Here is an 11670-nt window from a genome sequence, read left to right as displayed (position 1 = left end):
GAATGGATTACGACGATCAGTCAAAGAAGGTTCCGCCAGGAAAGCAAAGCAACAAGCGCCAGAGAACGGAGTCTGATGATCAGTCAAAGAAGGTTCATCTTTCTTTTTTCCTATTTGAGCTTCTATTATCTATTTATCTCTTCTTGTACGTCCTTGCAACATTAGCTGAAATTTTTATTAATATCCAAAATTAATAAATATCTATCCCCAAAGCTAAGCAATTTTGAAATCTGTCCAAATCAGAGATTAAATTGCCGGTTTCATACAAACTCTCCGTAAAGAAGGTTTCTGGTTCTAGGCATTCTGAAACTAGGAAAAAAAATTCTGGTTTGCGAAACCAGAAATTAAATTCCTGGTTCTAATTTTTTTTAAACATAAGATGTTATTATTTATTTATTTTTTATATTGAAATATTAGAAATATTTTATATATTTCTTTGAAAATAGATGGAATACAATGTAATTTGATTTATTACAAAGACTACGACAAATAACCCGAATCAATATTTTTTAAATTGAATTTTTGAATATGAGTTATTGATTCCGATTCAAAAATCACTTCCAGGTAAATAAATAAAATATTGTAATCCTTTTATTTTAGAAAAAACAAAAAAAAACATCTGACAAGACTGACAAAGATATTAAATAACTTAAAGTTTTTTTTTTCAAAAATAAAAAGATTAGAATATTTGCTGAATTTACCTAGAAGTGACTTTTGAACCGTGATCAATAATTCAAATTCAAAACATTTTTTTTTAATAACACAAAGAAATATTTTAATTTTTTCTTACAGCTGCGAAAAATCTGGCCTGAAAAATGTTGATCCGAGTGATTTGTCACAGTTTTTCTAATAAATCAAATTATACAGTATTCCATCTATTTTCAAGAAATATATAAAATAGTTATAATATTTCAATACAAAAAAATATAACATTTTATGTGGTTATTTGGCCTAAAACTGGGAAATAAGTATGTGGTTTGGGCAGTTTTCGAAATCTTGTCAAATAAGGTGTAGATTTTGAAATTTAATATTTTTTTTGGACACTAATAAAAATTTCGGCAACATTTGTTTAATCAGTGTTGAAAAAAATGCCCGTTTAGGCCGATTAATCGTTGGCGGTAACTAAACCGTCATAAATTTTTCGGACTAATTGGTCGATTAATTCCGATTATGGTCAATTATTCCTGATTATTCCCGATTAATCACTTGGTGGTACTCTGTCTGTCTGACTACCGCATACTGTTATTTACAACTTTGGTTTAATGCTTCACTTATTCATTATTTGTTGAGGATTCAAGTTTTCCATTCTTGATAATTTTTCCTTGTTAAATTCTCAGTGGAAAAATTTCAAGAACACAAATTGACATAATAAAAAATTAGATTTGGTCTATATTGTTTATTCTACAAGCACATAAAAAATCAAGCATTTTTAACTTGGATTGATGAGAATCAAGAATTGAAAATTTGACTTCAAGAAATTCTTGACTTCAAGAAACTGTTTACAATAGTAGTTTTTGACAAACTCTTGATGCCTATGAAAATAGAATTGAAATGTCGTCATTTGTGTGCAAGTAGTAAAACTGATTGATCAGACCACATCTTGCAATATTATTTTGATTTTTGAGGTTTAGTTTTTGAAGTATTTACATAGTTTTAATATAAAATAATGGAGAGACCAAATGAAGGCATTTGATTCCTCTCTTTAATTTCATTATTATGCTATCTTGGAGTTAGATTTTTTTGTAAGGGCATCATTAACCATCTGATAAAAATAGTGTAAATTAGTTAAAGCAAACTCCTATATCTTGAGGGCCAATTAAAATAATTTTACTTGTTCTTCTTTTAGGGAAAGGAGTTTTGAGCAAGACTAATATATACAAATTTAGAAACTAGTCCAGCAATTACTTAGAGATCTTTTTTATCAAACCATGAATAGCATCTCAATACATACTACTGAAGCATTGCTCATCCTATATACCATTGGCTGTAGAATTAATATGTTAGCAGATTTTTCACTCTGAAACTATGCTTATTGGTATTGTATATTTTTATCCAAACTAAACTTGTAAGAAACCACCACCAAGGAACAACATGTAAACCTCAACTTGTGTTTCAATTTTCTGAGATTATGAATAATTTTTTCATTATGTAGATCTTTGTGAAGATGACAAAAACTATAGCCGACCAGGGCCAGAGAATGGAGTCTGGCGATCTGTCAAAGAAGGTTTGTCTTTCTTTTTTCCTATTTTGAGCTTCTATTATCTATTTACCTGTTCTTGTCCTTGCATTATTAGTTTAGTGCTTCACTTATTCATTATTTTCACTGAATGTAGAATTAATATGTTACCATTATTTTCACTCTGAAACTATGTTTATTGGCAGTTTATATTTTTATCCAAACTGAACTTGGAAGAAACCACAACCAAGAAACAGCATATATACCTCAACTTGTTTTTAAATTTTCTGAGATTATGAATAATCTTTTCATTCTGTAGAACTTTGTGAAGAAGACAAAAACTATAGCCATCAATGTAACAAACACTGATACAATTGATGCAATCAAAACCAAGGTTCAAGAACTCGAGGGGATTGCATCGAGCAAGCAAAAGTTGTTTTTTTGTCGCATCCACCTCAAAGGCACCGAAACCCTAGACTACTATAATATACATGCAGACTCATGCATCGACTTGTATGTCAAAGATGATATTACAATTTCAATCCAGAGCCTCAATAATTCAAATTCAGTTTCACTGAATGTGAAAACCTCAGACACCGTATCAAAGATAAAGGCTATGATACATGATAAAATGGGGATATCTTCTTATCAAGAAATTAGTCTCTTATTTTCCCATAAAATACTTCACGATGACCAAACACTTGCATCATGTGGTGTACACAACAATGCTATGCTTCAGATGGCTACCCGGCGAATTAGAACTCTGCATATTACTGTGGAATTATTTCAAGGTCCATTCATAGAAATTGAGGTGCAGAGATGGTACACCATATCTATCCTAAAGCACATCATTGGTCTCCCACAAGATGGTCCACTCAAACTCTTCTTTTCTGAACAAGAGTTGAACGACAATACAACGCTACGCCATCACAAGATACATCATAATGCGATGCTCCAAGTCAGGTCGGTGATGTAGGTCTCTGTGAAGAAATGTAGATGCGTCTGAGTGGCTTTCTGATGTAGCCTTTTGATTTAACAAATTCTTTGTATGGGATTGTACTTTCAGACCAAATTTTTTATTTTTTATTTTTATTTTTTCTACTATTTTTTAGATAGGAACAAATTTATTGATTTTGAATTATCCAAAATTTTCAAATCGAGGGATTTTCAAACCTTATTATGTGGGAATAGCAGGAACCAGCGATTCCAAATCCATCCATTCAATTTTCTTTGAGTTTCGTGCAAGAAAAATCATTTGCTTTGAGATTCAAATATAAAAAATTTAAAGGCTAGATTTGGAATCGCAGGTTCCTGCTATTCCCACAGAATCACAGCAGATTTATTTCCTTACACAGATAGTAGAGCAAGTTTTCAGCGAGCAGAAACAAATTTCTTACAATAACAAAAGGCCACGAAATTTAGACAAAAGGAAATTCGACGGATTAAGGTTCCGTAATGGAGAGAGAACAACGAGGAGAAAGAATCAGGGTAAATTTGACATTTTGTAAACTTTTTATTACAAAAGAGAGATAGGAAAGAGAAAATAGGAATTCCATCACATCATACATATAAGCTGTTTCCTTTTTTTTGAGGAAAATTTTCAAAAAAATACCATATAAAAAAGGAAAGTTCAAACGGACACAGCTCAAACAAGAGTTCAAAGGAAAGTTCAGTGACCAATTCACACTCTACCCGTATAAACTTTTTAAATTATGAACTTCCCTATAAAAAATACCATATACTTAATCTCCATAAAAACTTAACATTTATCTTCTATCCTCAAAAGAAAAGTTCAAACGGAACCAAGCTCAAACAAAACAAAAGGACATGCTCCAGTACATGCAAACTCATGATCCCTTTCTGGAGATTCCTTTTCAGGTCTCAATTTGATATTGAGGGATCATCTAAGAAATTTTCAGCTTACTGTACCATATTGGAGCTGCTGGAAACATTTAACCTGCAATTAAAATTGTGAAATTTCATAATCATCTCCCTACCAGAATCTCATCTTGCTCCAATGTTTGCCCTTTTCCTAAGCACACCTTACATAATGCATATAATTTATTGCTTAAAAAGGACATTAAATTTAGTAATGTTAATACTTAATAGCCAGTCAAGCTACTCTCCCTTATTATATTAAGTGTTAGCTGCCATTCATACTCATGAATCATATCACAATTGAAGTAAAAACAAGAATCAGTTTTATAACCAATGGATCCTAATTTAGTAATTTGACCAAAAAAAAAAGTTAGCAGATTATGCTTAGCAAAAGTAAAACCTTGTCATCCAGGAAACAAATAAAGAACAAATTATAGCAATAAAATATTATGATATGGCTTCAGAATTCAGTTAATTAACATCACAAACACAATCAATTGCTGTCTTTTTGTCTACTACTAAAAAAACAACCCGTTGTATTTCATGTCCGAGACTAAAACAGTTACATCATATAAGTATATATCAGGCAAACTAATGAATCCCTTATCAATCTATCATGCACATTTAGAATAACACTAACCCGAAGCTCTAATATAGAGTAAAAATATGCACTTATAAATTGCATTCTAAAATGAAAATAACAACATTATTTTGAAATAATACTATTCTCATGCATCCAGATTTACCCAAGCAATACATGCAAGTGGGATCGATGTTTTATCCGTCTCCAAAATATATAATCAAAGGAATAAAATAAAAGAGCTTTATTTTAATTATACGAAAAAAATTGATCTCGCAATTGAAATAAATGACAGATCAAGTATTGTTATGTCAAGTGGTCGGAATAGGCATTTACAAGTACCATGTTCAATAGTTAAAATTGGAACATGCTCTCGATTATCTGACTCTGGAATTATAAGACATGCATGCCAATGCAAAAGAATACTTAATCCTGCAACAGTGAAAGACGCAAACTAAGGAAAAGAAAATATTTTAAACAAAGATTTATATGTTTGTGAGTAATATTTTAAAATGTTATAAACATAGCTTTAAATATTTGAATATTAGTGTTGAAAATGAAATTTAAATAATATTAGAAGGTTTTTTTCTATTAAACTACTCGAGGGACATGCTCAGATATAATGGTTCGGGAATCAGAACATTTATCTTTTAAATAAATGTTAACAATTAATAATATATCTTTGTTTTTAAAAATTTAGCATTTTATGAATGCATTTCGTAAAATATTATTTTTAAAAATTCCCAAGTCATTCTAGACTGTTCTATGCAAAAGGAAAAATAATGGTTCACCATTTTTATTTGAAAGTCAAAAAGATGCAGACATGAAATAACTCTGACTGACACTCCACATGGCCCCAAAACCCCAAAATTTATGAAATTTCTATTGGATGCTGTAACTTAAATTATGAGTTTCTGCACAACGAATCTAAACCATTCAATCCATATTATCACGAATATTAAAAAATATATATTACAGACGTGAGTCGGATTGATTCGAATTCTAAGCGGAAGGTTGATATTATAAACACAATATGCGAGTTAATGCAGAGAATTCAAACTTAAGTTTATGATAATTTCCAGCAGACAATGCGTCACGGGTTCCACAGGTGCTCACAATTAATACAAGCGCGTCCAGCTTTTTTCACTGTTCCGAATGAATGTGTGGGGCAGAAAAAATTGGACGATTATGAAACAAGGCTGAAACTTCCATTTTTTTTTCTTTTATTTTATTTGTCAAATAAATCATACTAATTGCTTCATTTTAAAATACCTTTCTGTTAAATACGTCCACGATAATATCTGAAGAGTAGGGCTATGGTAACATCCATATTATGGATCAACTCTTGTTATGAATTTATATCTTTTTCTTAAAAATTCAAACAGTTAAACATGATTTTCATAGAAAAATGTAATTGTGAAATATTAAAATTTCCTAAATGCATTCAGTATTCTAATTTAGATAATTTTTTCTGGGCCGAGCTTGTAACAACTAGACTGCACTCGATGAAGAATAAATCTTCCATTGATTTAAAGATGAGGAGGGTTCAAATGCCTCCATGTTTTTGTGTCTCCATCATGTCTTCATCTCTCTTCATCATTTTCAAAGTTCAAACAGTCGATCCGAACCGCTCAACCTAACCTCCATACTAAAATATGTTTGGAGATGTTATTTTTAGAGATGCAAAACTGAGGAGACAGAAGAGATTTTGTAATTTGAAAAGTTGTATATTTTTTACTGTTACAATGGCTATATATATGTTACAAGATCAATATGACCGTTGGAATTTATCTACCTTTTCTCTACAGTAGACTTTCTAAGTTATTTGTACATTTTGCATATTAACCCTTACATCTAAGATTATTATTCAACACCCCCCTCAAGCTAGGATTATAAATATCGAATAATCCTAACTTGCTTGTAATTTCTTCAAACGGCTTCGGATCTAATCCTTTTGTGAACACGTCCGCTAGTTGGTTTTCACTTCGCACAAATGGTGTTTCTATTTCCTTGGCTTGGACCTTTTCTCTAATAAAATGACAATCCACTTCGATGTGTTTGGTCCGTTCGTGAAATACGGGATTTTGAGCAATGTGACGTGCGGAGTTATTGTCACAATACATTTTCATGGGTTGATCAACATTGATTCCCATGTCTTTGAGCAATTGCTTGAGCCAAATCAATTCGCTTGCGGTTGATGCCATGGCTCGATACTCCGCTTCCGCACTTGATCGTGCCACGACATTTTGTTTCTTGCTTTTCCATGTGACTAAATTTCCGCCTACAAATGTGCAAAAGCCGGTGGTGGATTTTCTATCAAAGCTACCGGCCCAATCTGCATCGGAGTAGCCACATATTGCATTAGAATTATTATTTTTCATCCATATGCCCTTTCCGGGATTTCCTTTTAAATATCTTAAAATTCTATTTATGGCCTCTAAATGTGGTGTTCTTGGTGAATGCATAAATTTACTAATTTGACTTACGGAAAAAGAAATATCCGGACGGGTTACCGTGAGGTAAATTAATTTTCCTACAAGTCTTTGAAATTGGTTTATATTTTCTAAGGGTTCACCATCCTCGGTATTTAATTTATATTTATTATCTATTGGTGTAGAGGCCGGTTTACAACCTAATTTACCGGTTTCTTTTAATAAATCCAAGGTATATTTTCTTTGTGAAATTAATAGACCCTTGTTTGAAAATGCTACTTCTATTCCTAGAAAATATTTTAAATATCCTAAATCTTTAATGTCAAATTTTTCTTTTAATTGGAGTTTGATTTTTCTAATTGCTTCTAAATTGTTTCCAGTAATTATTAAATCATCTACGTATACTAAGACAAGTGTTATATTGTTTCCTTCACTTTTGGTAAATAATGAGTGATCGGCATTGCTAATTTTAAAATTGCAAGAAATTAAATATTGAGATAATTTGCCATACCATGCCCTTGGAGATTGCTTAAGTCCATAAATTGATTTTTTTAACCTACAAACAAGGTTAGCATTTTTTTCCTTTACATGACCCGGTGGAAGAGTCATATAAACTTCTTCCTCAAGTGTTCCTTGAAGAAATGCATTTTTTACATCCATTTGGTATAAATTCCACCCATTGTTTACGGCAATGGAAAATAAAACCCTAACGGTATTCATTTTTGCAACCGGTGCAAAAGTTTCTTTGTAATCTATCCCATATGTTTGTGTAAATCCTTTGGCTACTAACCTTGCCTTATACCGTTCTATGGTACCATTACAATTATATTTAATTTTGTAAACCCATTTGCATCCAACGGGTTTTTTATTTTTTGGTAATGGAACAATTACCCATGTTTCATTTTTTTCTAGAGCTTTTAGCTCTTCTTTCATTGCTTTATTCCAAGACGGTTTTTGAATGGCCTCTTGGTAATTTTTTGGTTCTATTTCTTTTTCTATGGTGGTAAGAAAAGCTTGGTATGAAGGCAAAATTTTTTCATATGAAACAAAATTTTGTATGGGGTATTGGACGGTATAAGTAACATAGTCTCTAAGTCTAGTTGACGGTTGTGATACTCTAGTTGTTCGTCTAAGTCCCGAATTATTCTCTACTTCGGTCTCATTTATATCATCATTATTATCATCAATTTCTTCTTCAACATCACTTATTTCATTTTCTTCTAAATTATTTTGCGCAATGTAGGGTATTACCGAATTCATTCTTTCAATTTGGATTTGATTAGGCTCTTGAATTTCTCCTATTTTTTTAAAATATGGCTCATTTTCGAAAAATACAACATTTCTAGAAATAAATAGTTTTTTATTAATAGGATCATAACATTTGTACCCCTTTTTAAATGGTGAATATCCTAAGAAAATAGTTTTTGTTGATACAAAATCTAGCTTATCTTCCCTTTTAATATGTACAAAACTTGTACATCCAAATATTTTTAAATGATCAAAGGTAATTTTTTGTTGATAAAGGATTTCTAACGGAATTTTGTTTTCTAATCTTGAACTTGGTAATCTATTAATTAGATGTGTAGCACAAAGTATGGCATCCGACCAATATATTTTAGGAACATTATTTTGAAACATCAATGTTCTTGTCATTTCTAACAAATGTCTATTTTTTCGTTCCGACACTCCGTTTTGCTCGGGTGTATTAACACAAGTGGTTTGGTGTATAATTCCTTTTTCTTTAAAAAATGTTTCAAAATTTTTGTTCACAAATTCCGTTCCATTATCCGACCGAAATATTTTTAATTTTGCATTAAATTGATTTTCTATAAGACAAAAAAATTCTTTGAAGCTACTAAACACTTCACTTTTTGATTTGAGTAAATATAACCAAGTGGTTCTTGAAAAATCATCGATAAAAATAACAAAATATTTAAATCCATTGTATGATTCAATTGGGGCCGGTCCCCATACATCCGAATGAATTAAATCAAACATAGCTTTACTTTTGCTATTGGAATGAGAAAAAGGAAGTTTTGTTTGTTTTGCCAATTTACAAACTTCACAATTGGCATAATTTAAATTTTTACAATCAAAAATATAATTTAAAATCTTGTCGGAAGGATGCCCAAATCTTCTATGCCAAAGTCCAATATCAATGGATTTAGCGGAAGCACAAAAATAATTTTTTGGGTTCAAAAAGTAGTGTCCGTTTTCAAGAAACCCTTCACCAATCTTCATCCCGGTTTCCCGGTCCTGAAATACAACATTTTTACAAGAAAAAATCACGTCGCAATTTAATTCTTGTGTTAATTTTTGAACCGAAAGTAAGTTTATCGGAAAAGTATCTAAATATAACACATTAAATAATTTTTTGTTACAAAATATAGTTTCACCTATACCATTTATTTTAGCCTTCATACCGTTCGCTACTAAGACAAATTTGTCACTTTTGGTCATTTCTAAATTTTTTAGAAGTCCTTGATTTCCAAACATATGGTCTGTAGCACCACTATCAATAATTATTTTATCTAACAAATTTAAATTTTTTGAGTATGAAGATATACCAGAAAATTTAGACTGGTTTTGTTGAGTCAGCAGCACAGACATCTGCTGGATTAGTGACTGCAATTGATCTGCTGCTGCCTCTGACCCGTTTCGGCTTGGTTCTGACCCGCCAGCGAAAAATCCTGCGCCAGAGTTGTTAATTGTTGCGCCAGAGTGGTTAATTGCTCCAGGCCCATTAAGAAAATTTGCTCCAGGCCCGTTTCTTTTTGCTGCCACGTTAATTCCACTGTTCGGATTTGGTTCAAGGGTTATTAGATTATATGGTTCAGCGGAGGACTTGGGTTCAGCGAAATACACACGCCCCTCATTTCTTAATTCCCTGCCTTCGTTCCGATCTCCTCTTCCTCCTCCAATTGAGCTCTGATTTTTCCAATGTTTTGGTTTCAAATGGGGATGAAGAAACCAGCAGTTCTCATGAGTGTGCCCCTCCTTCTTACACCCCGTACATCTCTTTATTTCATTTTGATTTGAGTGAATTTGAGATCTAGGGTTTTGGCCGAATTTAGGGAAATTAGATTTTTTTGCTGCTGCAAAGGCATGAGTTTCGTGTTGCTCTTCGATTGTCTGTTGTGGACCACCCATGGCCTCTCTTCGGCTCTCTTCCTGTTGAATCATGTTCTTGATTTGGGAGTAAGAGGGAAGAGGAATGGTGTTCATAATCTGAGCCCTTACGGCCTCATAGCTCGGGTTTAATCCCGCAAGGTACTCAAATATATCATCTTCTTCTTCTCGTTTTTTTATTATTGCCAAGTCGGTGGTTGCCGGCCGGTACAATCGAAGCTCATCTTTTTTCTTTTGAAGAGTACCAAGGTACTCTACATGTTTTCTCGTGCCTTGCTTTTCTTGTTGAATTTCTAATTTGAGTTGATATATACGGGAATAATTGTTTTCTTGCCCGTACATATCTTTCACGGCTTGCCATAGCTCAAAAGCCGTGTCGGGAAGGAGAAATAGCTCAGCAATGGACGGTTCCATTGAATTCGTGAGCCATGTTATGATTTTGTCATTTTGGGTTCTCCATTTTTTCATTTCTTTTTTCTCCGCTTGGGTCAGCGAAAGCGGATTTGCAATATCGGGCACTTTGTTGTCTCCCGTGATGTATTCACGCATCTCTCGGCCGCTGAGTGCTCTCGCTGCAGCCTTTGCCCATGTAAGGTAATTTTTGCCGTTAAGCAACGCATTTGTGAGCTTGGAGGAATGGTTGGTAGCCTCGTGTTGCCCTTCTTGAGCCATTTGCCCTTTGCTGATTTTGTTGTTGTTTTATGAGTTTTGTAGTCAGAGATCTTAGTGCTCTGATACCATGTTATTTTTAGAGATGCAAAACTGAGGAGACAGAAGAGATTTTGTAATTTGAAAAGTTGTATATTTTTTACTGTTACAATGGCTATATATATGTTACAAGATCAATATGACCGTTGGAATTTATCTACCTTTTCTCTACAGTAGACTTTCTAAGTTATTTGTACATTTTGCATATTAACCCTTACATCTAAGATTATTATTCAACAGGAGACCAAATTTTATATTTTTAGGAATTTTTTTACTATTTTTTTAGATAGGTACAAAAATACTGTTTTTAGATGGTTCAGATTTACTGATTTTGTACCTATCTAAAAATATAGTAAAAAAATTCCTAAAAATATAAAATTTGGTCTCCAAACACATTTTAGTATGGAGGTTAGATTGAGCAGTTCGGATCGACTGTTTGAACTTTGAAAATGATGGAGAGAGATTGAGGCATTTGAACCCTCCTCTTTAAAGATATACATTTCAATAAAACTTGTGACAAGTGATGTTTTTGTTAAAAACTCTAATGTGAATTCAAATTCAGTTAATCAAGATCATGGCGTGTTGCAATTAAGCATGCGTTGCTTCCTTATGTTTATAGTGTGTAACTAAAAAATAGCATTCATAGCATGTGGAGGTTTGTTTTAGGTATTTGTAAAAGTTGATACTTTTTTTAATGTATTGAAAACACTAATGCATGAAATATTGATTCTTTATCTAACATAGATCACTTCTCTACTATGTTGCAT

The 11670-nt window shown here is 32.3% G+C and overlaps 1 protein-coding gene and 1 long non-coding RNA gene across 2 annotated transcripts in view; one reads left to right on the top strand and one right to left on the bottom strand.

The window, feature by feature from the left end:
• Positions 1 to 11670, top strand: part of LOC144557601 (polyubiquitin 11-like) — a 29829-nt gene continuing 18159 nt past the window's right edge. Inside the window, exon 1 of the mRNA XM_078306201.1 lies at positions 1 to 92. Coding sequence (XP_078162327.1) covers positions 3 to 92 — 90 coding nt within the window. The 5' untranslated portion in view covers positions 1 to 2. The remainder of the gene's footprint in view (positions 93 to 11670) is intronic.
• On the bottom strand, positions 9048 to 9770 carry LOC144557310 (uncharacterized). Its single transcript, XR_013512603.1, has 2 exons — positions 9634 to 9770; positions 9048 to 9322 (listed from the first exon to the last, which is right to left on the bottom strand). It is a non-coding gene; the product is annotated as an uncharacterized LOC144557310 (long non-coding RNA).

The sequence above is a fragment of the Carex rostrata genome, chromosome 7, assembly GCF_964058835.1.
Source record: "Carex rostrata chromosome 7, lpCarRost1.2, whole genome shotgun sequence".
Classification (NCBI taxonomy): domain Eukaryota; kingdom Viridiplantae; phylum Streptophyta; class Magnoliopsida; order Poales; family Cyperaceae; genus Carex; species Carex rostrata.
This window is presented reverse-complemented; position numbering and strand designations above follow the sequence as displayed.